This window comes from Pezoporus wallicus, unplaced genomic scaffold (assembly GCF_028554395.1).
Source record: "Pezoporus wallicus isolate ANWC-B61680 ecotype Strahan unplaced genomic scaffold, APGP_CSIRO_Pwel_v1 contig_2012, whole genome shotgun sequence".
Classification (NCBI taxonomy): domain Eukaryota; kingdom Metazoa; phylum Chordata; class Aves; order Psittaciformes; family Psittacidae; genus Pezoporus; species Pezoporus wallicus.
In genome coordinates, this window is record NW_026639840.1 from 4,493,935 (window position 1) to 4,521,884 (window position 27,950).

Sequence of the window (27,950 nt, forward strand, 5' to 3'; positions counted from 1 at the left end):
AATTTTTATATTATCTTAATGTTTATGCATCTTTAGAATGGGGCTTAAAGGGAAAGGGGAGGCTGTGGACAGGTTGAGGAGGGGGAGGTGACCTTGCTCAATCCCGGAGTAATCCATGGTTTATGCTGAAAGCAACAAAAGAAGTAGTTTAGAGTAGCAAAACCACATATATTGAAGTACATTGTACTGAGGACAATTTTTAGAAGATTTTGTGACCTTTGTAAGCAATTGATCTTCATTATTGAAAAGCCAGGTGTGTGTACAGGTGGTATAAAGTGACTAATCAGGACAGCCTGCAGCAGATGAAACAGCAATCAATTTATTGCGCTTCTTCTTCTTCAAAACTAAACTTTCCATTGTTTGTGCTCTCTCTTGTGGTCACATAGCTTCAAGAAGAGCAGGTGCTATTCCTGCTTACTGTAAACTGGCATAGCTGAGAAACCAAAGCTCCCGTCAAAGTGCCAGATTCTAAGTGAAGGGTTTATGTTAAAGATCTTCTAAACTGCAATTTCAAAATTACTTGTCTTTCATATCTCAGTTATGTTCTTTAAAGATGAAACGGTATATAATTGACAAAGTTTTGTTTCCTTAAAGTATTTGCATTTTAGATATTAAAACATGGAGCTCTTTTTATAAAGCCATTGCAATAAGTGCTCCTATCTTATTTTCAACACTAGCCCTCAATTTTAATTCTTCTCCTTTCCTGACAGCAGTACAAAGTGCAGCTCTAAATCTATGCTGTTAATGCAGAAAACCTGAGACATACATTACTGTTATGGCTGGTGCAAAATTATCAGTGTGACAAGAATGCTGTTGTAATTGCAGAGTGTAAATGTTGCAAAAATTGTGGGTTTAAAGCATGTGCATGAGACTGCATACACAGCAATTCATTTCCTTAGAAATAGCTGCCTGCCTAAAGATTGTGGTTACTTAAATGGCTCTGTAGCACGGGAATGACAGGATGGGAGTAGGAGTGTTCAAATGTTAAATATGTGCAGCCATTTTACTACAAATTATAAATGCCTTAGAGAGCAAGTTCAACAAAATGACTCTTTGTACAGACATGAAGCGAGGAATGCTAAATCACGAAGAAGTGTTCAAACATTTAGGATTTGACAGGACCTGTTTGAAAGACCAAAGAATAAAAACGCCTGTACAAGTACTGAAACTTTTGTTTGTAGGTCTGTATGCGAACAATTCCTATTTAGATGTTTAGCATGCCTTTAAGGTTTTTGTATTACTGAAGCACATGTACTTTACTTCACATCAGAGTAAACCATTGAATGATACTGCTACCACCAGATTCACATCTTCCTGTCCTGGTTCAAACCCTAAATGATAACTGCCAGCTCTAATCCAACTCAGACTTTCCAAAAATAGGAACCAAGTATTTGTGGTCAAATTAAAAAATGAAGAAATGGGAAGGATGGCCTTAAAGGAAAAAAGATAAGGTTGTGCAATTACTTACGCTTATTCATGGCTCTAACTTCTTTTTCAAATAGATCTAAAGGATTACTACCTCATACCATGTAGTGCTATAAACCTGTTTTAAATTGTTGCTCAAGAATGAAGGATTTTGATAAATAAACTGTGATACATGTTAAACTCATAGAATAAAAGCAAAAGCAAGATTTGAAATCAGATAGAAACTAAGTATGTTACAGGCCAAGATATCTGTGGGGTAGTGGCCAAGATATCTAGAGGTGGCTTAGGGGAATGAGGGAGCCTGAGGTGAGACTCCAGCAGAGCCTCGATCCACCCAGGGAGCCGGGCTGGAAGCTGGGCTCACCCAAGTGGCTGTGGCCAAAAATATGCTTGGAGAGGGTGAGGGCAGGCTTTGGGTTAGAAGTAATACCTCCAAGCATATGATGAATACATGGGAAAGAAGCCTGAGGCTAACCTTTGTGCCAGATCAGGGAGAGAGTGTAACAAGTGATCCTGGTCCTGCTAGCTGTATCACAGCCTCCAGTGAAGAGCTGGTTGCAGCTGCAACAGGATTTGATGAGATAATATTTCAGAAGCACCTTAATCACGGTATCACAGTATGCTAGAGATTGGAAGGGACCTCAAAAGATCATCTAGTCCAATCCCCCTGCCGGAGCAGGAACACCTAGATAATGTTACACAGGAATGTGTCCAGGCGGGTTTTGAATGTCTCCAGGGAAGGAGACTCCACAACCTCCCTGGGCAGCCTGTTCCAGTGTTCCGTCACCCTCACTGAGAAGAAGTTTCTTCTCAAGTTTAAGTGGAACCTCTTGTGTTCCAGTTTGTACCCATTACCCCTTGTCCTATCATTGTTTGCCACTGAGTAGAGCCTGGCTTCATCCTCGTGACACTCCCCCTTTATATATTTATAGACACTAATAAGGTCACCCCTCAGTCTCCTCTAAACTATAGAGACCCAGCTCCCTCAGTCTTTCCTCATAAGGGAGATGTTCCACTCCCTTAATCATCTTCATTGCCCTGCGCTGGACTCTCTCCAGCAGCTCCCTGTCCTTCTTGAACTGAGGGGCCCAGAACTGGACACAATATTCCAGATGCAGTCTCACCAGGGCAGAGTAGAGGGGAAGGAGGACCTCTCTCAACCTGCTATCCACTATGCCAGCATTTAGGCAGGAAAGGCAGTGATGGAAGGAAATAATGCCGAGCAAGTTATAAAAACAGCAACAGTTGCTGCTATTTGGAGTCTTTAGATCAGGTGCAAGAGAAGTGCTTCATTTTTGTTTTCTTTTGATGTGAGAAAAAAAAAAGAATACAGAAGAAGAGAGATTCGATATTACAAAATCCGATCAGTTAAATTTAATTGTGCCATAAACTCATGAAACACTAGTGAAAAAAGGACAGCTTTGAATCAGACCATGAACAGGGTTGCAAGGGTCATATTAACGTAGATCTATTGGGCTTAATATGTAAAAATTCAAATACACAGTTGGCATATTTCATTCCTCATCATCATAAACGTTCTTTTTTTGTGCCTGGAATTTTTTGGCAAAGTTTGAGAACCATTTCTGACTAACAAGAAGCTAGCTGCCTGAGTTTTAGTGCCTGCTAACCTGCTACAAAATTCCAGCAAGGTTGAAGAACTAGACTTCAACCTTGTAGTCATGGTGTAGCTGCTTAGATGTCAAAGTACATTTCTTTAAACTGTAGTCTCCTCAATGTTTCTTTAATGTCAGTGAATTCACAAGTGGCATAAGATAGGTGATAAATTCACAGCATACTCCTTTTTATTAGAACACTAGCCTACACTTGCAGTGTCTCAAAATTTTAAAGCAGGATTAGAAACTCTGCAGGTTTCACTGAAAATATAATCCCTGAAAAGAAAACAATTTTAAATCTAAATCAGATATGAAAATAATATAAGGAAGGAATAGACGGCGTTTAAGATCTGTTCTACACTTAAATGTCAGAAACATTAAAAATACATTCAGGCTTGCAATTTGAACCAGATTTTAGAAGGTAGCATCATAGAATAGTTAGGGTTGGAAAGGACCTTAAGATCATCTAGTTCCAACCCCTCTGCCATGAGCAGGGACACCACCCACTAAACCATCTCACCCAAGCCTCTGTCCTCTGTCCAACCTGGCCTTGAACACCACCAGGGATGGAGTATTCAATACTTCCTTGGGCAACCCATTCCACTGCCTCACCACCCTCACAGTAAAGAACTTCTTCCTTGTATCCAACGTAAACTTCCCCTGTTTAAGTTTTAACCCGTTACCCCTTGTCAAATCACTACAGTCCATAATGAAGAGTCCCTCTCCAGCATCCTTAGAGGCCCCCTTCAGATACTGGAAGGCTGCTAGGAGGTCTCCACGCAGCCTTCTCTTCTCCAGGCTGAACAGCCCCAACTTTCTCAGCCTATCTTCATACAGGAGGTGCTCCTGTCCCCTGATCATCCTCACGGTTCTCCTCTGCACTTGTTCTAACAGTTCCATGTCCTTTTTATGTTGAGGACACCAGAACTGTACACAATACCCCAGGTGAGGTCTCACAAGAGCAGAGTGGAGGGGCAGGATCACCTCCTTCAACCTGCTGGTCATGCTCCTTTTAATGCAGCCCAGGGTACACCCCGAAACCCTTCTCTGCAGGCCTACTCTGAATCTCTTCTCTGCCCAACCTGTAGCTGTGCCTGGGATTGCTCCAACCCAGGTGCAGGACCTTGCACTTGGCATGGTTAAACTTCATAAGGTTGGCATCAGCCCACCTCACAAGTGTGTCAATGTCCCTCTGGATGGTATTCCCTCCCTCCAGCATATCAACCAAACCACACAGCTTGATGTCATTGGCAAATTTGCTGAGGGCGCACTCAATCCCACTGTCCATGTCACCCACAAAGATGTTGAACAAGACCGGTCCCAACACCGATCCCTGAAGGACACCACTCGTTACTGGTCTCCAATTGGACATTGAGCTGTTGACTCTAACTCTTTGCGTGTGGCCATCCAGCCAGTGGTTTATCCACCGAGTGGTGCATCTATCAAATTGATGTCTCTTCAATTTAGCGACAAAGATGTCATGTGGGAATAGGTAGAAGTTATTGTATTTTGGCTATCCATAACCAGATATATGAGGGCAACCTTTAAAGCTCTAGCTCCCTTAAGGTCACACGGAATTACCTGAGTTCAGTATTCTGCTCTGACAAACAGTATAAAAAGACCTGACTTCTGGGGACTTGAGTGGCTCCAGCTTGATATAGTGCCAAGACTTTTATTTCTTTTACTGTTCTAAGGAAAATCAGCTCCTATATCACTTTTCAAAACCTTGATCTTTGGCCATATTAATACTGAAGCTGAGTTAGTCACTTAGCATGTCCTGCTTTTGCTAATCAGGGCTCAAGAAAAAAATCATTGCCATGCATGTGGAAATGCTAGAAGACTCTGCAGAAGTCTGTGGTAGAAAGCCTTATGAAGTTCTAATAATATTTTGATTATTCAGCTCTGATAGTTCTGAGCACTGGGCTATAAATCAGTGAAATCATAAAACCCGACATTTTGATTACAGGTGAAAAATCATGTATGATACTGAAAAGAAGCATCATCAGTTCTTTCACTTCTCTGCTACAGATATGGGCATTTCTGTGTAATGTCTTCCACAGCAGCCCATAATTACATATCCATTTTATATAATAGATGATAAAATGACAGCTGAGGCTGAGGAAGAACACTGGGTATTCCACATGTGACCTGCAGACTATGAACTGAGGTGAATATATTGCAGAAGAAAAATCTTTTTCCGTTTGATTTTGGTTCTACTATTCAGTTTCATACAAATTGACTTGGAAAAAGGTATGATTTAGAGCTGTCATAGTCCATGTAAATATTTTTCTTGCTTAGACATTTGATCAGTCCTAGATGTAGAATTTGGATGGACTTAAGTCATCCAAAGTACTTGTAGTATCTGACACAGACATTATTTCTAGTATTATCAAATACTCTGTAAGCCTGATTATGATATACCTTTGGTCCCTATTATGCCATGAAGTAGGCATATCAGTTAAATAGCTATCAGCTGCTATTCCTTTGTAAAATATAGTTATTGACTATGAAAAAAAATAGATTATTTCTTTATATTGATTATTTAATATGTACTTAAATGTACCTAAAATAAAGCGGCATAAGGGGGAAATTTGAGAACATGCTACTAGTTGCTTACCAGGCTAATGGAAGATTGAACTCCAAAATTACTTCTGCTTAAAACTTCTACAAAGCAACAAAAAGTTACAGAGTAAATAACAGTTCTCTCCGTGTCTCTATTTTTCATTTTGGCTTTTTTTCAATGAAACTGTATTCAGAAAAGGTGAAATTTATCTTTTCGTATTATTCATAGTTTGTATTTCTGAAGATGAATTTCTGATGATGTATCTAGCGTAATAATGCTGAATTTAACATAACGTGGTATCCATTAAATGTATCTAAAGTAATTCATATTTCTGGCCTCTTTTTTTACAGAAGACATGTTTACGTGCATCATCATTTTACTATTGAGAGTTTATAATTCTGGACTTGATTTACATCGGTGTCATTCACACAAAGCAGCTTATCATGAAGATAAATGCATATTTGACAGATCCATTCTGTATGGGTTTTGGCTGCTGATTACAAAACCTTCAGCTTAGTAAACTGGATTTTAGTGCAGTTCTGTTTGAAGAAACTCAGTAAATCCAGAGCAACTGTGAGCTCAGATGCAGTTGGTCATTAGCTATAGCTAATGAGTAAAACAGCAAAAATGGATGTCAAGAGACAGGATTATAAGGCTGAGTTTTGCTTTCAAGGAGGAACTTTAGCAGAAACACCCCCATAATTATCAGTTAAAGCCCTCAGCAGGCTCATCACCTTACACTCAAAGAATAAAGGCTTTGAAGTATGTTGTATACCTGCCCCATCTGAAGTCCTCTTATTATCAGGGGACATCACAGACTCTTAACTATGAGCATATAGGAAATGCATCTGGGAATACTTATGTGCCAAGGCCCTTACAGTGTAATGTGATAAAACCTTAGTTTGCCACTTTGGGTTTCTAAATTTTAGGTGGTTTTTACATTTAGTTTTTTTAAGGGCTTCTTTTTTAAAGGGGTTAAGAGCTGTCCAGGAGTTCTCATGCTATGTATTTAATGGAAAGTGGTAATCAACCCATCTTGATTTAATATAGTCATGTTACGGTAACTATATTAGCTATATGTTATATTTTTATATATATATTATAGTAATATATAACAGTGTAATATATATATAACTATATATATAACTATATACGGTAACTACCACAGCTGCACAAGCAGCTAAAGACTGTCAACAGCTTTGACAGCAACTCTCAATTAACTCTTCTAGATGAGACTGAGCAATCCTGCTGCATCCAGCACTGAGCACATCGATCCCAGGTACAAGCACTCCTGGTGACAGCTCCACTGCTGCTAAGCCACACCCTGCTGTGGCCAGGCAAAGACAACAGAAATAGAAAAGAAATGGATGTAAAAAGGAATCCAGGTACAGAAAGCATCTTTCTTTGATTTGATTCACTGGCAACTATGTTCAAGTATTCTTCATTAAAATGATATTTAGTACAGTCTACCTCATCCTGCTGAGTCTGGATGGAAGGCTTGTGAGCACAACTGATCTGAGGGTTTATAAAATCTTCTAATTTCATGCGATTATATGGTGAACAGCTAGATGAACGTGACAACACCACATAAAATGAGTGGAATATTTCACAAGTAAGTATTGTGCAATGGATTTCTCAGTTCTAGATTACTGTATTTAAATGTGCCGTGGCCTGGTAGTGAATGAAATCTGTTCCTGGTGGAGTTGTTTCAGAAAGCTTTTGAAGGGAATTCTTCATGTCTTTTTAAAAGGAAAATATAATATATATATAATCATAGAATCATAGAATAGTTAGGGTTGGAAAGGACCTTAAGATCATCTAGTTCCAACCCCCCTGCCATGGGCAGGGACACCTCACACTAAACCACCTCACCCAAGGCTTTGTCCAACCTGGCCTTGAACACTGCCAGGGATGGAGCATTCACAGCCTCCCTGGGCAACCTATTCCAGTGCCTCACCACCCTAACAGGAAAGAATTTCCTTCTTATATCTAATCTAAACTTCCCTGTTTAAGTTTTAACCCATTACCCCTTGTCCTGTCACTACAGTATCTAATGAAGAGTCCCTCTCCAGCATCCCTATAGGCCTCCTTCAGATACTGGAAGGCATAATATATGTGATATATATTATATATAGCCCAGTTCAATATTTTACCCTAAAGCTGAAAGCATTTATAAACATGACAATTGTTTTTTCTATAATATCAACAAGTAGGAAATGAAAGGACAAAATAAGGGAAATTCTGTAGACTAAAGAACTCTTTTTAATATAAGATTTTGCTAATAATGAGGACTTAGTTAGTTACCTGGGAATGTTCAGCCAACTTCCTTACCAAGCATGCTCAAAATGAATAAAAGTCACAGAATTTCTATTATTTTTTAAGACAATTAAGAATACTTCTGTTAAAACTGAAAGGAGTCAATATGAAAATTTAAAGCTATCTCGACCCATTGGAAGCATCATTCTGACTCCCGTTAAATTCTGCAGAAAGGCTGCAGGACTAAAAGAAAGACATCTAACTTTAACTTCAGAAAAGGCCTGAAAATTTTCCACTACCAAGTTAAGAAAAAAAAAAAAACAAACAAAATTCTCATGCAAATGTATGTGTCATAAGAGATTGAGTGCTCAAAAATTAAAGATATTCGCAAGAAAGACATTAAACCATGAAAAAAAAAAAAACAGTATAGAAGAGAGGACTGCTGAAGGCTGTGTAACAGCATATAATCCCTTACTCTGCCTGAAGGAAGGGTACAAGAATGATGCCTTTAGAGCAATCCTTAAGGCAGTATGCTTTACATCTTCACTGTAGCTAGTTAGGCAGATAAATGTAAACCTCTCTGATTCAAGCAATCAAGTCTTTTCAATCCTTCCTCATTTTTTTGATACTTGTGGTGATACGGAGAAAACTCCAGGAACACACTTGCCAACAAAGTTTTCAAGCTGACAAGCCAGTATTCTTTATTGCGGTGCCGGGAGACACGGGGGATAGCTCCTCCTAACGTGTATCTCCCCATTGCCACACATATGCCACTGGGCATGCATACATATTCATGAGGCTATGTATGGATTACATAATTTTCCAGAAAGTTCCCCACATGTGTACAGAATTGTAGTGGTGGTCTCTGAGGGTTGTTTACTTCTTCCAACAATCTTCATCACTTCTGGCAGCCTTTCAAGCATGCACAGTAGATGCTCATACCAGTTTAATTGGTTTGTTAGCACCAGAGACATAATAATCCTCCTATCCTCCTACTTATCAGTTAGTTTAACTGTAGCCCATCCTGGACACCTGTGGTTCCCACATACTCCTTATCCCTGTGTCCTGTTCTAGACTGTTTTTCTTAGACTATGTCACAACTATAACAATTTATCTTGTACAAGAATTCTCAGTATGTTCTCTAGCTGTTCTCTATTTTTTTCTCTATGTATCATGTACCTCAGTAATTTTCCGTTGCTACTGTTACAAAGCCATCAAACTTAACATTACTTAAATCTAATTCTAAAGGTTTCTATATTCCATTTTGTGATTTCGTGCCCCCTTGTTTCAGTGGTTTATTTGTTCATCTGTGCTAGCAGGCAGCTGAAGAGGGCAAGAAGATAAGGGAGCCACAATATCTGGTGCATCACCATTGTAGCCTCAGTGGCAGAAGATGAGGCTGGTTTGCCCCTTCTACCTAGTAAATCAGTCACTGGATTAGTCCTCTCCAAAAGAGTCTTCTGTAATTATATACTCTACTCCATTTCTTGCAAATCTTTTTATTACTGTCTCTGAATGTTATCAGGGTCTTCTCCAATTATTTTCTAATTTATTTGCTACTAGGTATACATAGAGCTTCAACTATGGCTTTGCACTGGTACTTGTGGTTTCCCTGTAAGCAGCCTGGAGAGGGTGGCAGAAATGTCTCTCAAATATGCCATACTTGCATACAATTCTTATTTTGCCATTGTTCTCTCAGGACAGGTATTTGGGTAATATATTTTCCTCTTGCTTTCCATATTTACATCTTTTAAAATGTCAATGTCATTCTATGCAAACATAAGGAGAAAGGAAATAAATTTTTGAACTTTTGTTCCTTTCAGAATTCATGAGAGCAGCAGAGATGGTAAGTGGGATGCTTAAGAAAGACAAACAGACCAAGATAAAACAGCAGCCGATTTCCAGATGGGGGAGTCTCCTTTCTTAGCTAATCATAGAGACTAAAGTCAAGACAGGTTTCTAATAAGGCCAGTAATAACTCAGCATAATTGCTTTACCTTATGGTAATGCTAAGTCATCATCATGGCACTACTATAAAGAGAATATCATCACTTTTTCTGATAAATTCAATGCATTCTGGAACTAAGCAAAGTAGTAAAATTTGTGACACCACACAACAGCACGTAGAAATTGCTGTCTACTACAGAAACCCCTCTTAATGAATGCAGTATTAGGATTGGGGCTGATTTATATTTCAGAAGAGAGAACTGAATTTTCTCCTTGTTGTGGTTTAAGCCCAGGAGGTAACTCATAACCATGCAGCTGCTCATTCACTTCACCCCACTACTTCTTCCCGCCCACTCGTAGAGGAATGGGGAAGAAAATAAAAGAATGTAATTCCCACAGGTTGAGATAAGAACAGCCCAGTAACTAAGGTATAATACAAACCACTGCTGCTACCACCAATAGTAATAATGATAAGGGAAATAACAAGGGAATAGAATACAACTGCTCACCACCCACCAACCGATACCCAGCCCGACCTGCAACGATCTGGGCCTTCCAAGTAACTGTCCCCAGTTTACATACTGGGCATGACGTCCTGTGATATGGAATACCCCTTTGGCTAGTTTGGGTCAGGTGTCCTCTCTCTGCTTCCTCCAAGCTTCCCCTCCTTCCTGGCAGAGCATGAGACTCAGAAAGTCCTTGGTCAGAGTAAACATTACTTAGCAACAACTAAAACTATCGATGTTATCAGCACTGTTCCCAGGCCAAAGGTCAAAAACACAGCACTGCACCAGCTACCAAGAAGAAGAAAAATGACTGCTACAGCTGAACCCAGGACACTCCTGGAATTATAATTTAGACATTTCTAGTATATCTAGGTCAGTGCAGTTGTTTAGTATATGTGGGAAATTGACTCCTGTGTACATTATCTTATGATGAAAGAAGAAATCCACTGTGTAGCACTGAAGCCTTTTCACTATTATACATCATTCCATCAGGTAACTTCACAAAACCTGATTGGGCAAACTTGCACAGAAAGCAGTGCCTCCTTTCCACTGCCACAGGCAGGGACACCTTCCACTAGACAAGGTTGCTCAAAGCTTCCTGCAGCCTGGCCTTGAGCACTGCCAGTGATGGGGCGGCCACAACTTCTTCATGCAAGCTGTTCCAGTGTGGTACACATCCCTGACATGCACTAGTGTTAATGTGCTTAATCCACAGTCCAAAAAGGTAATAGAAAGCTTTATAGTGTCTCAACTGTTGGTCAAGCAGCATATGTGCTTTAATTAAATTCAGATTTTAAATTCACGTACCTGTTGAAGCCAGAGTAGCTTTTTCCTCTGGGTAATAATTTTAGTGGGGGGGTGGAGGATAATTTTGGGGGTAATAACTGAAGGAGATATTCATTTGTAGGCATTCTTTATTATGTCCAGCAGTTCAAAAGCATCTCTTTTACTAAGGCTTCTGTATAATATGAGCAATTACAGAATAATTAACCGATAATATCCCAAAGAACACCAGAAAATAGTGAGGGAGTGATTACTGGAATGACAAGGAAATGGATTTGGCATGGAAATCGACATATTGGAAATCTAACTTTAATTCTACAAAGATCAGGTGATTTGAATTCAGTTCAAAAGGCCACACAAAACTAAGAACAATGATAGCTACTGTTTTATTCTATTGGTTTTAAGATGCGTAAATGTGTGTTCTTTATTCATTAGATAAGTCTTATGTTCCTTTGATATTGCTTCAGCATAATGCATATGTTTAGTTAAGAGTTAGTGCAGTCAGCACAAGAAGAGTGGAGTTAGTGCAGTCAGCACAAATCAAACCCACTCTTCATGCTTTTCCATAGTGAGCACTGAGTTCAGAGAAGCTGTGGACTGAGAGACAAACATAGTCACTCAGGCACCTAGGAGTGTGGGCATGCTTTTCTGTGCCTATGTTGGAGATATTTGCCAGCAGAGAAGGGAAGGAGAAGTTTTGTAGCTGAAGGAAAAAAAGTATTAAAAAAAAAGCAACCTACATAAAATTCTTTTTTAGAGTTGTATTTATTGCTTGTACATCCATCTAACTGGTAATAATGCCTAACTGTTTTCTTGTTGAAAGATTTATTTTTTTTTACAGAAGATGATGTAATTCTATTAGAGCATGTAGAAGTTTTTTGTGACAGCTGTCTAAAAGGCGTATGTAATCTGAATTTCCCAATTGCTTATGGCTTCTAAAAAGCATGATGATGCTGCCAGTATGGTAAATCAATTCAAACTGTGCAGATATACCACATTATATTGCAGAATCTCTTAGCCTGAGATGTTCATTGCTAAATCTCTTGTCCAAAGGACTGCAGCAATGGACAATGGAAGTGACTTAGTAGAGGTGAAAAGAATGCATTCCCCCTGCTCTTCATTTGTTTATTAAAATTCAGAAAATATTGACCTAGAGAAGAAATGTAGCTGTTTAGCATAAACATACAGTTAGCTTGTGTTGCTGGTGTGAACCTTAAATCTCTTAAGAACATTTCAGAAACAATGGTTTCTTGCCTCTTGCTTCATTGCAGTTCTGTTTAGCAAGAGCTTAATTAGAGCTAAACTGTTTGTTTCTATCCAATATTATAGGGCTCAGCTGTTAATAGAAATATTGGAATATATATTAAAGGAAGCATATGGCTTTGCACATCAGGGAGGAATTTATTTAGTAACAGAATTTTATTTAGAGATTGCTCATTAATTCTTTAAATCAGCTTTTGGTTACAAGTATTTGCTTAAGTTTATGCAATATAAATTGCATATAACTACAGTTAAAATTATTTCTTATGAATAATGTATTTGAACAAATATAGGCCTTTAATATGTTTGCCGTCAATTTGTAGTCGGTTCATAATTTTTAAGTCTGAGCCAATTTTTCAAGTTGTTTACTTGTTTAGTTTAGAAATGGGATTTTATGTATCTATCTCCAAATATTTATTATGGAATTTTCAGGGTGTATGATCTATTACTTGAGCGGTTTTTTATCTCTCCTTGAAAGTTTCAGGGAGTTCATCTGCCTAGTAGCCTCCTGAAACATCTACTGTGTTTGAGTTTACCACGCAGATAATGGAAAGAGAAGTGTCAAGTGATGAAAACATGTCTCTGCTACTTGTGCAAATATGAATTCATGCAATGGTTGTGCTATTATCTAATAAACGCTTTTGCATTCCTCCTATGATAATGCATGTGTTCAAATATTTATGACTAAAATAATAGTATGCTCAGATTTATATCATTCAGGTTTAAAAAGTATAATAATATGGTGAATAATATGAAGAAAAACATTTTATTGCAAAGTCATGTTTTCTAAACCACTGTTTGTGTGTTTCTAGATCAGTTCCTGAGAAACTGCTGAAAATGCTGCTGTTTCTGGACCTGGATGTCCTGGTGCAGCCCTGCTCACCCTCACCCTGGCCCTTTTGGGCTGGGCTGGACTCAGGTACTTCTGTTCTTTCTTCTAACTATTCCATTTCAAATCGGTTAGCTTAAATTTCTGCTCTCCACTCAACACCTTGCTCATCATTCAGTCACCCAGAGTCTCCAATCACACATGTTCTTTGAGAGAGACAGATCAGGGACAGCAAGACCATGGAAATGAAATTGCTTATTTCCGTTTCATGGCTTTGCCCAGGCAGCGCCACCAGCTCAGCAGCTGAAGGGTTTTTTTTCTCCTCATGAAGGAGAGCTGCTGTCCCTGTAGCCACTGTCCTGGCATGACATCCTCATGGCTGTGACCAGGTGAGGCTCATCTTGTGGAAGACTTAAAACATTTCCAGGAGGTGTTGAGGCAAACTGTGTTTAAGCCTGTCAGAAGTGGGATTGTAAGGGAAAAAGGGAATAGCAGGCTTTGTCTGGGAAGTGAGGCTTCATGTGTTGTGCTCTTAAACCTGGTGCGTGTGTTCAAATGGTGCTGAGAAGGAGGCATTTTCACTTTTGTGTTTCTATTCATTTTAGTCTAGGCAAATGTCATATAGGGGAAGGAGCAGCAATTAAAATAGCATATGCTTTGTCCCAAAGTGCTATTAACTTGTAGTAAGGCCACTCTAGCAGAAAGAGCAATCAAGTCATAACAGGCAATCAGGGAGAGTCACACAAGGAAACACTGTCCAAGGCAAAAGACCAGCATTTGAACACCTTGTTGTGAGCCTTAGGCTTCATTTAGGCTTGGGGCTGATGCTGGGCTGTTACAAGCACAGCCCAGCCTTCCTGGAGCAGTGCTAGCTTTGATGGGCACCTGCATCACTCTCCATGTAAAGTACAATACCAAAAGCTATGTAGCTCTTCAAAGCTTTCATATTGTCTTCTGTGCTCAGAAATGTGCTCTGCCATTTTTATCTGTGCTCCACTTAGTACTGTCACAACTGTGTTGACTTATGTTCCAATATGATTTTTCCAGTACAATTTTCCAGTTAAGCCAGTCCTAAACATGACTAGCTAAAAATAAATAAATTTTAAAAAAAAGGTGTCTAAGGATGCTGCCTATTAATATGCCTTGTAATTAGCACATCCTGGATCTATGCTGAAGGGACAGAATTTCAGTTAACCTCTTTGGCTAGTGGGAATTCCTTGTCCCAGTAGGACAAGTCGGGGAAGCCAAATGGTGGGGGCTCTGCAGCTCTATTCCCTAGCCCCTCTTGTGTCTGAAAAAAATGTCTCGCTGATCTGTTTCCACAGATCAGTGGCTATCATCCTCTTCAAGGAGACTTAGTTGCCAGGACAACTGTTGCCAAGACAGACTGGTTTTCCTTGGAAACAATTTCAGTGTGCTATTTCTGTACAGCAAACCATCTCCCATGTCTATTGTTAGACCCATGTGAGAAGCTATTGGAATTTTAGCTCCAGGGGAAAATTAAGAAACAGTAGGAAGGGAAAGCAAATTTCATTACCAAAAAGGATTTTGAGGTCCTACATGGATTTGTGTAAAGTTTGTGGTCTCTCAGACTGTATGTGCACTCTGCAAACATGGGCCCCAAAGCCCAGTGCTGGAAGACTCTTCAACCCACGAGATCAAAATGAATTCCCAAGCTTACAGTTATCTTTAAAAATATTTACTTGAAAATAGAAGAAGGTCCTTGGGGGGATATTCTGTATGGTAATATATAGCTATATAAGTTCTTAAAATTGAGTACAGTGCCTGGGATGAATAGCCTGTGTGTGCTGGAAGTATAGATTCTATCACCTAACATGATCTGGGAGCTAGATGATCTTAAGGTCCTTTCCAACCCTAACTATTCTATGATTCTATGATTCTAAATGCTGGTTTGACTAACCACCCTTAAAGTATCACTCTATTCCCTTTGAAATTGCTTGTGAGTTTTATATTACCTGAAATATTGCCCTAGCTTCACTTTGTTAATTGTATAGTGTTAATGGTATACATGCAACAGTTAAGAATCCCTCTTGTATCAAAGACTACTAAAGTTATGATTCAAAACTTGACCAGTCTTGTATTAGCTTGCAATTTTTTTTTCATTACATACTTTTTGGTTCAAGTGGAAGATTTCTTTTTTATGGTATAATATTAGGCAATGTTCAGCTGAATGGATGTAGGCTAGTTCAATTGATAAACTACCTTTCTGAGAATATATACAGCAAACAAATTTAACATTGTTCTTCTTGTCCACCAGAGGTCACTTACAGGCCACTTTATTCATTACTGGGTGTGCTTTCACTTGCCCAGTTAGCATCTGTTGCTTTCCATATTAAGTATTTCTGAATCAGCTACGCAAATGAAAGTCCTGAAGACCCTACTGATGACTTTGAATATTTTCTGAAATCATTAACATTAAGAAAGAGAAAAGCAAAATCCTTCTGAAACATAAGAAAAATGATGAAAAAATGTAGGGACTTCATCTATCCCTTATTCTCAGTAACTACACTATGCTCCACAAGCTTTGCTGTGCATATTAAAGAATTTTCAGTGTGAGCAGACTCCACCTGGCATCACTAAATCTGTGGGGGATTTCTATCTGGATTCTTACCTGCTCAATCTTCCTTAAATATTTCTTAATATATTTAAATTGAGAAGCATAATGTGTTTACAGCTTCTGGTACTTCAACTGTATATGAATCTCAGTTGTTGCATGACTGTAGAGGCCTCTGCTTCACAAATTTTTGTTGCAACATGAAGAAAACCCTTGACGAGTCTTTACTTGACCAATCAAGTTGTCAAATGTGAACAACTCATTCAACTTTGGCAAAAGATGCCATTCTGCATCTTCTATTGTGGCTAGCGCAAAGAGCTGGAAGTCAGATATGATGTTTTATGAGCACTTAAGCATCAAGAAAAGGCTGTGTTTGAAACAGACTGAGCAGAAAATAATCCACTTCCAGTCATTTTTCATTTACAGCAGATGAAAGAAAAGCAAAGGAGAAAGCCAAAAGGTTCCTGTTCCTCCAAGATGAATGGACAAAAATTCCCCATTAGTCTGTAGACTCCATTAGCCCAATAGTTAGATTATGTGCTCTGAACTTTGTATGAAAGACATTTATTTTTGTTTTATTACTTTTTGATGGCAATATTTAAGCAATTTAGCCTATACTTGCACAGAGCAATGTAGCACTGAATATTTTGGCACCATACACCTATGTAAGCATCATCATAGTTTTTATTTTATTCAGTTGAGTATATGTCAAGGTGTAAACTGTGGTGTTATTGTGAAGCACTGCAATTTATCTTTGTATGTTTATATGCTGGAGCAGAAAAAATCTTGTGAAATCCTCTGTCTCTTTAGCTACCTGATTCTTCTTATTTAGGACACGATTGTAGCTGCTCTGAAATACGAAGGTGTAAATGTGTTAAGATTTTACACTGTGGTTAGTTTTCCAGTTGCACTAAGCAATGTATTCTTTGCAAAAGTCAAAGAGGTGGGTGAAAAGTGGTCTAGTGGATAAAAACTTTGCTTGAGTGATGGATAGCCCATACATCACAAATGTGTAAAGTAAGTTCCTTTATATCATAGACTCATAGAATGGTTTTTGTTGGAAGGGATCATCTAGTTCCATCCTCCCTGCATGGGCAGGGACACTTTCCACTAGACCAGGCTGCTCAGAGCCCTGTCCAACCTGGCCTATTGTCCTGGGTTCAGCAGTAGCTGAAAAAAAAAAAAAGATCCTGAACAGGACAGCTTCCACTTGATATCTTTCTAAGAGCTCTAATGAAACTGCATGAGAGCCAATTAAGAATGATATTTCACAATGCCTAGTCCAGTTTTCTGAAACAAGGTTATTCCTAGGGTTTTGTTCCTCAAAAGCCTTTAAACTTGACTCCAGTTGTCTCAATGAAATGTTTGAAATACTCTGTAAACCCGTGGTTTGGGGATAAGAGCACTCTATTGGTCTGACATCAAAGTGAATCAATGAGCTAGCTGTGCATTTCAGTTCAGTGCTTTAGCCATATATTATTTTGCAAGTGTCTAGGAGCTGTCACCCTGTTGTGCTGTAATGAAAAAATTGAATAGGGTTCCCACTTCTTTTATTCCCTTATGATACTGCTGCTGGTAAAGAATACTCAAACCTGATGGCTCCAAAGGCAAGTTTGAAACTTTAAAAGCCAAGGGTTCTCACCACCCCACTCAAGTGCTGGGGTGCTTGCATCTCCAAGGAAATCTGCAAAGAGCTACACCATATATCAAAGAGAAGCCAGACGTAAGACCATCCCCTCAAATGAATGATGTGTAGAAAGAAGGTACAGTCAAGGATCTAAATAGTGAGGAACTCGGTACTCAAATTGGGAATCAGGAGAACCAAATCATTCTGGAGGAAGGGAAGGCTGTAAAGAAATAAGGGGATAGAAAATAAAATTACAAATCCAGTGAAAAAAAACATTTAGTAATTTGTGACTAGTAAGCCACATGCCCTTATGTTTTGGGGTTTTTGTTTCGTTTTGTTTTTTCTCACTCAGTGCAGGAATTTACAATAGTCCTGTAGGTTTGAATACTGCATATAAACATGCTGGGTTTGCCACAGCTTAGTGAAATTTGTACGGTGTGACAAACTATGTTTCAGCAAGATGGTGTCCTGACCTGTTGAGAACCTAGTGGTGGGTAAATTGCTGAGAATCCTATCTGCTTAATACTGCTGCTTCTCAGTCAAGCAATGTTCACGGAAGTTCAACAGACATTCAACAAACCAGACATTTTTGTGGGTTGCAAGGTTCCTAGATGTGCTCTGGATGCCATGTGTTCAGAGCATACTGATACCACTTTTAGTTCTTGGCCAAAACAGCAAAGGTCAGTGTGGAAATTTCAGCTTCTTATTAAAAAACAAAAACAAAAACAAAATCAACAAAACCCCAAAAGCTCTAATTTCAAATCTTTGTTAAATTATGTTGGCTCTACAATGTTTTTATCAAATTATGACTGACAAATACCACTGCTCTGAACTGATGTTTTTATTTTATTTATACTGAAACTAAATTTATTCTAGTTCCTGAACAGGAAAGATACAAAGGCAGCACAACAGCCTACATATCTGTTTGATGGCACCACTTCAGAGAACAGCCCCAGATATGGGAACTTGGGAAAAAAATCACTCCTGACACTTCTGCAGGAATGCGGACTTTGAACTGGGTTTTGCAGCTGGAGGTATCTGAGACTTTCTTCTGGGTAAGAAAATCATCTGCAAGCAAAATTGCCCAAGACATCTCTTCCTTGGCATTACGTTTTATGCTATTAATTTTGCAGAGCTATCCATGACAACATCCCACAGAGTTCTTGCTACTTTTCACATACACACAATGGTACCATAACCAGCTGGACAGCACAAGCTTGACTGAGTTATTCTAACCACTGACTTTTACTAGCAACCAGGAAGACAAATATCAAGCAATTTACTTAAAAGTTTAAAGATATATCCCTTCACCTGATGGCTTTCTGTTTGTTTTTTTTTTTAAATCCTACATCCCATTTTTAAACAAAAATGGGTGTGTTTGAGCTGGCCAATTTTTTTTCCAGGACTAATTCAGAGCTTCAAATATCCTTCTCTCTCTTAGGTTATTAATAAAAAAAATGAATCAAATTGGCTGAATAAAGGGTGAAAGCCTTACAGTCAGATCTTTCACTGCCTGCAGTTGTTCTGATTTTTTTTTCATTGTTAATTTGTACTGTAACATGGCCAATATCTGTCTAAGGCCATGCAAAGAGCAAAGGGCTCACTCCCAGAATGTCATATGCAATACATGTAAATAGGGGTGGTAAGACTGAGGTAAGCAATCATTAGGATTGTGCAAGACAGAGATAAGCAAGTAAACAACCTCTTCCCAAAACAAAGCACAAAATTACAGCTTTCATTAGAAAAATAGAAGGTTTTTGTTTGGGGTTTTTTCTTGGTAAAATTCCAGCAGGTTTCCATCCTTGTTCTTCTCTACTATGTTCTGTTGTGCTGGGAAGCCAGTGGTGTGATAAGAGTTTTACTGTGCATTGATCAAGTAAAGGTATTGGTAAGTAAAGAACTTTTGCTGTGATAAGTATTTAACCATACTGAGGCCATGCAACTCTTGCAGGTGCAGACATGCTGGTTGAAAAAGACTTCTGTAAGATGCCTTACAGAAGCAAGCTGATGAGGAGGATTGTAGCATGGTGTAATCTATCAGTTCAACAGCATTCTGTGCCTGATTATTTTCTGTATAAATGTAATACCTGCCTTAGAGAAGCACTTTCCCTAGTACTTTAATTCAGTTGGGCTGTCCTGTGCTGTCAGACTCTCAGGTTTCAGTCTAATGGCTCAAAGCTGTCACCTCCAAAATGAGGAACAAGGGCTCCCTGCTGCCTCTTCCAGGATCATTTCACTGATGTGACCTGAACTGGGTGAATCATGTCTTAAAGCACATTTTGTGGAGGAATAAAAGAATTACCTAAGATTTATCTCATTAAAAAGGACTTCCAGAACTAGCTACCTCCTAAATATAAAAGTTTCATGGCATCTTTCAAGGCCTAATTCTGATCTCTGCTGATAAAGTCTGCAACTGTGTAAGCCTTGGGACCTAAGGACTGTCATTAAGTTCCACACTTGGCAGGATTCTCAGTATTTGATTGTCCATCGAATGTTGACTGCAAAACCTGTCTATGAAAACCTACTTTTTCTATTTCAGATCCCTAAGGTTTATTCCACTTTTGTGAGAAATTTGTAGCATTTTGATTTTTATCTAAACCATTGTTGGTGCAAATTATTGTTTCTCTCTTTGGGAAATTATTTCATTGCTAGGAAACCCTGCCACCAGTTTGGTAAACAGGTACTTCAGATCTCATAGAATTTTGGGGTGGTTGTGGAGACAGTGTTCTCACAGGAGAATGGATAATTGGTACACAAACTCTGAATAATCCTGAAAGATACAGCAAGGCCATGAGAGGCCCAAGGAAGCTTAAGCAAGCAAGATAAGAAGAAGCTGGAATTCACTAAGTTATGAGAACTGTGGACTGTTGGCAAGCTTTTGAGGTCAAGTTCTCACACCTGTGCTTAACCAATTGTATGTTAGTCACTACGGGTCTTCGAGACATGCATCCAATCATAATATGCCAAATCACTGTAAGTGCATGTAAGAAATAGTATTTAAGGGGTTAAGGCTTTGCAATAAATGGCTTTTGTCTGATCATATTGATCCCTGACTGAGTCCATATATTTTCTGTGGCAGGTGGTAGACTTGGATAACTTTGGAAGTAAATACATCTTAGCTCCTGATAGGCAAACCAACAAAGGTGTGTGTGAGGTTGAATCTCTGCAGGGAGTGGACTTCTCTGAGAGCTTAACATTTGGTTTTCAAGATTTCTTTTATTGTGCCATTCTTCTGAGCTTTGTCTTACTGAATTCATGGGAGACAGCTTTAATGTCAACTTCCCTGCTAGTGGGTAATATAGTATAATAATTGAGGAAATCCTTAGAGGGCTGTTAAGAACTGGCTTGAGTCCAGGAAGCTGGATCAGAAATATATACCAGGATTCAAGTTTTGTTTTACTAGTTAGCTGAATACCTTTCCTTATTTTATTTTGGTGTATGCCATTGCCACACATTTTGATGTGAGCCTAAAGGAGGAAGAAGAAAGTAGTATACAGAGAAGTGGTGCTTCCTAAATTGCCTTTTACCCTAATGATAATGTTCTCACAGTAATATGCTAGTGATTATATTTTATATTGTACTTTATCAGATGAAACATAACACGAAGCTGCTCTCTGTGGGTAATCTTTTCTGAAGCTTAAAATTTAGAGAAATAATTGAGATGAGTAGCAAAATTCATGCTGGATTTTTTTTTTCTCTCCTTATCCCAATCTGTCAACCAAATAGTGCTTTTTTTTTCATTTTGACTGGTAGAACTGGTAAAAAATAAGGCCGATTGACTTTAGTACGTAACTTATTAACCTTGAAATTTTGCCAGCTCACATATGTGGTCATTTCTTTTTGTTTTTTGAGTTAAACACAGAATACATGGGAAATGATTACCTCAGATTTGACCCTCATATTATAATAAAGGACAATTACTGTGGTGCATATTGTCAGAATGTCATGTAGAGCTTTACCTTTTGACATTACTGCCTGTTACTGTTCTGCTCAAAGAGGGCAGCAAAATATTGAAAATCTAGGATCCAAGAGGACTTTGGCTCTGAAGCATAATACTGAGGAAGTAATGTATCTTACAAATATACAAGATCTGAAAGGAGAAATTAGGAGGCAAGTAGATCATTATTATTTAAATGCACTTAAGATTTTTACTCTTTAAGCTATGCGTGTTTTCTTACAGTGGAGATGCTATCAACAGAAACAGCTTAATCACTCTAAGTTTAGACATACAGCAATCCTAATTGCCGTGGAAAGAAGAGTCCCAGCAGAAACACGATAGCTGGAGAGCTCAGGATTCATCCCAAACTGGAATACTGTATGACTCATTTGGCATGAATTCTTTAAATTTAGACACACAGTGAACAAAACATTGAAATGGATTTGCAGCACAGTGAGATCGATGGCTGTGTTATATTAGGTATTTTCATTACACCTTGAGATTTTCAGATTCTTATCAGCTTGGTTGCTTCTTTTCTGGTTTCCATACATAAAGATTACAATCAGAGGATAGATGAAGTGGTTCAGACACTATACCTTGGTTTTGGTCTTTTCCTGAAGATGGGAGTCTATTTCCTACGCAGTGCAGGCAATTCTTTCCTAAGCAACCCTTTAAAATTATATAAACAGATAAATTTATTAAACTACTCTGCTTGATTTGTCACAGATCTGTGAACTTAGCAATTACTCTTCTGCCTTTCAAAGACTTGTTATTATGGCTTTCACTGATGATGGTAACAAGTTCAGTTAACACAGGTAAACCTGCAGTGCTCCTGCAGTCAATGGCTTACCAGGCAGAGATGGAAGAGGTGGTCCCAAAGCTGACAAAGGAGAACCAGGTACACAGCTATGACCATTTAGCGATATTTTATTTTCAACACTCATCATCCCTTTAGTCTTGTTTCATGCCTCCTTCATCTTTCATTTTGTCTTTCTTCTTCTCTCCTTTTCTTCTGTACCATGAGCCTTTTGTAGGCTCTGCACAATTTCAGGGAGCTGAAAATCCTTTCTGCATTTATAATGCTACTCCAGATACTTGGATTTTAATAAATAAATAAAGAAATAAAAAAGATACGGAATGATATTTTAACCCGATTGTACCATTTAGACTCTAAATCATATTCAGAGTTTCCTACAATACCCTACTAAATGATTATTGCTTTTCCTTTCCAGGGGCCAGCTCTCAAAACCAGAAATCCTGCTTGCAAGAGTTGTCTACTAATCTGACAGTCATAACTTGATTGCTTCATATTCCCCAAGTCCCAACAACAGAATTCCCCCAAGGCAAGACATGCGCTGCTGTAAACAGCAAATAGATCAGCAAATGATCTCTGTCATGTGATAGAACCAAAGTCACCTGCTCTCCCAAGTTCCCAAATAAGTTTCTGTCCAATTAATTAATAAGTACATATGGAACTGTATACTTTGTTACTGTATGCTGTCTGTGGTGTTATGTAGATACCATCACACATTTTGGAATTAGATAACTGCTTTTCAACCTCCAAGCAAACTCCCATTGTTATCAATGCCTCCTAATATGAACTATGACATAAAATTTTTCAGTGGCATATATTAATATTCTGCATAGACATTTTCCAGTCCACATACCCTCAGTACGTCCTCTGCAATTTCACAGTTGAAATAAATAAAGCCAGCACTATCTGTTCCAGCAAACTGCTTCAGAGGTATCCTTATGATTTAGCTCATTTTCTAGCTCATATACTGTGATGTGTGACTGGATTACAGCTGAAGTATATTGGGTTTCTAGTTTCTAACATGAGATGGCATTTATTTCATTGGATTTTCTGTGTCATAAGTTGATATTTTTCATCAAAGTAATGCATTTCCTAGTAACTGCAGCTTTCCATAGAATCGATACAATTTTCCTGAGATATTTTTATTTTCCTGGGGGCGGGAAAGAGTCAGTGTTTGGTACTCTCTCTAAATACTAAGAAAACATAGTGGGAGAAAAACCTATAAAACATTCTAAAAATTTTATTTTAGTTGAACTTTAGGAGAATAATTGAGAGATCTACAGGGTTTCCAGGAATAAAAGGCGATTTAGGACCTCAAGGAGAGAAAGTGGAAGAAGGAGATCATAGAAGAAATAAATTTCTCATGTTTCTATAATCTGGCTTTCAACCTTTCAGTTTATCTTTCAAACAAAAATATATGTGTTAATGTCCAGTATTCTTGTAACATCATTTGAGGAAAAGTGTGATTTCCAGAAGTGCGAGGAGCAGAAAGATAACCCATCTGTTTCATGGGGGATAAATTGACCAACATGACTGGGAGGAAAAAGCATCTTGAATGAGTCACTAGTTTATTGTTGTCTGTGAGTGAAATAACAAACACCCTATTTCATGTTATAAACAGTATTTTTTTTCTTCCATTCTTTGCCTGTTCATGTGGTTTTTACTTCAAGTTTGATTCATTTAAAAACATTTACATGTGTGTTTTGCCTTTGAGAACTGGGATTTTACCCTTGAATAGAAGATGACTTTGGCAGAATTTAAAGCCCACCCAGTCTTCCCGGTAAGGAAGTCTTTCCAAGTGGGAAAAATTCCCATGGAACCGCTCTGCAATGTGGCCTGTGGTTTCTGCTCTGGAAACCAAATAGCTATCCCACATGACACCAGGTCACAAGAGAGTTAAGCATCACAGAGACAGTTGCTGTGTAGTATAAATTACTAAATAACTTGTAAGTAACCAATGACCTGCAGAGACAAGCAGGAGCAGTTACTCTTCTCTGGGTGCTCATGCTTTAAGCATTGCATTACATTTCTCTTATTGCCTCAGTTCTAGACCATTTTCTATGAGTAGACATGGATTGGGATGCTGTCTGCCTGAGCCTGGCTGCAAGCGCTTTCTCAAGAGATACTGTATGAAAACTTTCAAAGAATAGCCCATCAGTGCACTACTACCTTGGTACAAATGCTGGATTAGGAAAAGCACAAGGTCCATCAATGTTCTTAAACTAACAGGAGAAAATTACACAGGCTGCAATTTACCACATCATGAGCGTCAGTAGAACAGCTCATTTCATCATATAGCTCCTTTCAAGGGGTGTCTTCCCTGCAGAAAGCACAACTCTGAAGCCATAGTTGTGCATAAAGCTTGAAAGCTAACCTGAAATTGGGGCAAGAAACTGAAGAGCACAGAGAGGCTGAACAGCTGGTAGCAGTAATCACTTCAGCCATCTCCTTTTTGTCAGTGCTTATGTATCAGCACCCTAGAAAAGGCTGTCTGAAACCGTTGTGAAGGTTTTACCTGGCACAGAATCATAGTGGGGTTCACTGCCCACAAGAGCATTGTGCTGGTACCATTCCCAAAACACCAGAGGAAAATTTAACTATGCATATGTCCCAGTGTTCATATCATTGCTATAAAGTGGTTGACTGCCTTAACATTAATCCCAGAAACCTGTTAAAAACAATAAGATAAAGTAACTTGCCCATTAAAGACAGTAACTGTTTCAAAACAATTGCTGCTAGCAGTTTTATCTGCTAAATGAGCAAGAGCTTCACTTTCCAGTATTTACCATGAAAGCCTGTCAAGCATGTAAACTTGACCTTCCCACTTCTCCTAAGATAATTTATATTTTCTGGAGGCTCAGTTTCCTAGCCTCTTTAGAGCTGTACCTACATCTCCTCTTCCTGCTCTGCTGTTTTAAGCCCTGAATTCTGTTACAGCTCCTCAGCTTTGGTTTCTGTGCTAAGGCTGATGGGTACAGAATATCTGCAGCTCAGTTGCCTTGTATGATTTTAATTGATCTGGCAAGCTATTTTGTCATGCTTGCAGTTTGAGTGGGAATTGCTACAGATTCTGATTCAAGAGCTGCAGTACTATTAGAACTGGAAATGGAAAACCTTAGAATGAGACTGGTGATCCAGTTTCTTGTGAAATCCCAGTTTTCTTGAAGTGTGGGTGTGGTATTTCCAGGTGTCTATTTTGTTTGACTTCTGTTGGATTCTCCCTACTACTTCAAGAAATAGTCTGCTTATAGCTGGTATTAGCTACTTCCGAACTACAATTGTGATAAGGATAAATAGCTATAACATAATCAATTTTTTGTATAATACAACTATGTTCACTTTTGTTTCTAGGTTTCATGTTAAAGAATATCAAGACTATTGATAAAAGAAAATTGTCTCAACTGGAAAATCTTGTTGTACAAAAGCTGGAAATACACTTGCCTCTCCTAGGAGGCTGAAAACATATCCTTAAAACACTTAACAGCTTGGAAGCAGGGTTATATGCTCTAATGAACAGACTGAAGACAGGTTTCTGTATCTGAATGGAGGAGCTGTAACTTACAGAAACTGGAATGCTGAAGAACCAAATAGTCTAAAAAAATGAAGACTGTGCAATAATACAGAACTCTAGAAAATGGAATAACATGAATTGTTCAAATTCACATGCCTTAATTATTTGTGAGTTCTTGAGCTTATGAGTCTGAGAAAACCCAAAGTTTTTGCTCTCAGTTATGTGGCTGACAGAAGTTTGTTTCTATAAAAGTGGCCTGGACTAAGCAGAATTGGCCTATATTTATAACTGCTATCTCTTTGACATTCAGTTTTGAATCTCCTAATAAAAAACAGATTTAATTTTTTTTCAACCGTTATTAATTATATTTTACCTTACTGGTAGTAAGGCTAATAAACTATGGCACGCTCAGCAGGCTGCTTGTACCTTCCTATGAGTTCCTCATAAATGCACCATGGGGGTAGCAGCTAATCTTGAAACTAATGAAAATCTTTTAAACATTCTGTCTTTGAGCTGAGCTGTAAACTTGGAGAGATTACTCTCCCCATGTTGCTTCTGATATGTTCTTTTATCACGTAAAAAATGGACAGTGAATACACTTATTTCAGTATTTAGTCATGGCTTTGCTCCTACTCCACTTTTACTGTAGTTCTAAAAATTACTGATAATGATCACTTGGAGTATAGAGTGATATTTGTCATCTGGGTACAGAGGTGCATTGTACACAAGTGATTACTGACATCAAAATAATTTATTTTTTGAAGTTTTAGCTATTTTTGTGCTGTTTTTCTCCACATGATAGGAAAATTAAATGTGCTGTAACTACACAGAGGAATAAGACAGTAAAGCACCAAGGCAGGTTTCTTTGTGTGCAATAGAACAATCACAAGAGAACAAGATGTGTTCTGGCAAGCTATAGCAGTCATTTGAATTACAGGAGATATAGATCAATATTTAAATGAAGAAGAAAGCAGAAATATTTTGTCTGAAATTAAACACATGAGCCTACCGGTGAAATGTACTCCAAGTGGAATTTGGCTCATACAGAAAAACAGCAAACCCCTTATTAATGTGCATAGGTCCTTAATGTGAAAGAAGTTATACCATAGGTTTTTATTATTTTCTTGATGGGAGCTTCTTGCACCTCAAGTGAAATACAAAAAGGTGATTAGCTAGGAATAGGTAAATACCCCAACAGCAAAGTTGCTCATTTGCCAATACTGAAATTTTGAAAAATAAGAAAACTGTTTATACACAGGCTTTAAGTTTTCAACCATGCAAGAATAGAAGATTTTCAATTCCTCCTTCAGTGATTTTAAGACATGTAAGCTAAATACCTCTATGGAAAGAAGGGCTGTCTATACTGGCAAGTTATGTGCACCCATAAGAACATAGAAATGTATCTGTATAGAGAAGCAATGAGCTTGGTGCCAACTTCATCTGGTTTATAACGGTTATTTTCATACTGCATACTTATCTTTGTAATTAATGACATTTCTTTTCTCTGCACCAGGTTATACAGGTATATCAAAAAAGCAATTATTCAAATTGGTGAAGGGTGTGAATTTTCTAGAGTATGATTTATCTGCTGTTCTGCATTGTGCTCTCTTGTCATTACTGGCAATGGATCTTTGCAGTTCTCAAACAAACTACACTCCTTTCAATTGGTGTCCTGCAACCATGAAAACTAAAACTTTTTAAATTTTGCTTGGGAGTTTTTAATCAATATTTATTACGTGAAAATGCAGGATATGGCGCAATATCTAGAAGACAGATTTGGGTTAGTTTAGGACAAGAAAGAGACATTCTTGAGAGTAGGTACAGTCCTGTTGTGCTTCCAGGTTTAGGAATCAGTAATCAGGTAATTCAGGATCCAATGCATTTATTTGGAATTATTATGTAAGTGTACTTTGAGATTGTATCCAAAAAACACTGTGACATGGAGCTGGACTAAAAGCAATGATGTATTATGCCCCCAGTGGGCCAGCCAAAAGGTTACAATGACAAAACTGCTGATTTAAAAAAACATTTGGAGTACTATTTTGCAGATGTGAAAGGTTGTGATCTTTCAACTAATGATTTTTTTTTTTTAGAAATGCTATTCCTAAATTCCATATCCATCACTCTCTAGAGATTTCAGCTCTGAAATGTAATTTAGACTAATTTTTATATGATTTTGCCCAGAAAATCTCCAATACAGTTAGGAATTCATGAAGCTTCTTGTAACCTTATGTTAAGACTGTGTTCAGAAGGATTTACATCATTCAAATGGGATCTATACAAACTGCAAACTATTTGCAGGTA

General features: G+C 38.3%; 1 protein-coding gene across 1 annotated transcript in view; it reads left to right on the plus strand.

Annotated features, from left to right (window-relative positions):
• Positions 1-25,993, plus strand: part of LOC130602977 (mannose-binding protein-like) — a 109,103-nt gene extending 83,110 nt beyond the window's left edge. The window contains 6 exon segments of the mRNA XM_057416365.1: positions 22,149-22,219; positions 23,396-23,422; positions 23,425-23,500; positions 25,487-25,493; positions 25,620-25,730; positions 25,732-25,993. Of these exon segments, the coding sequence (XP_057272348.1) occupies positions 22,149-22,219; positions 23,396-23,422; positions 23,425-23,500; positions 25,487-25,493; positions 25,620-25,730; positions 25,732-25,833 (394 nt within the window). The 3' untranslated portion in view covers positions 25,834-25,993.
• The last annotated feature ends 1,957 nt before the right edge of the window (positions 25,994-27,950 follow it).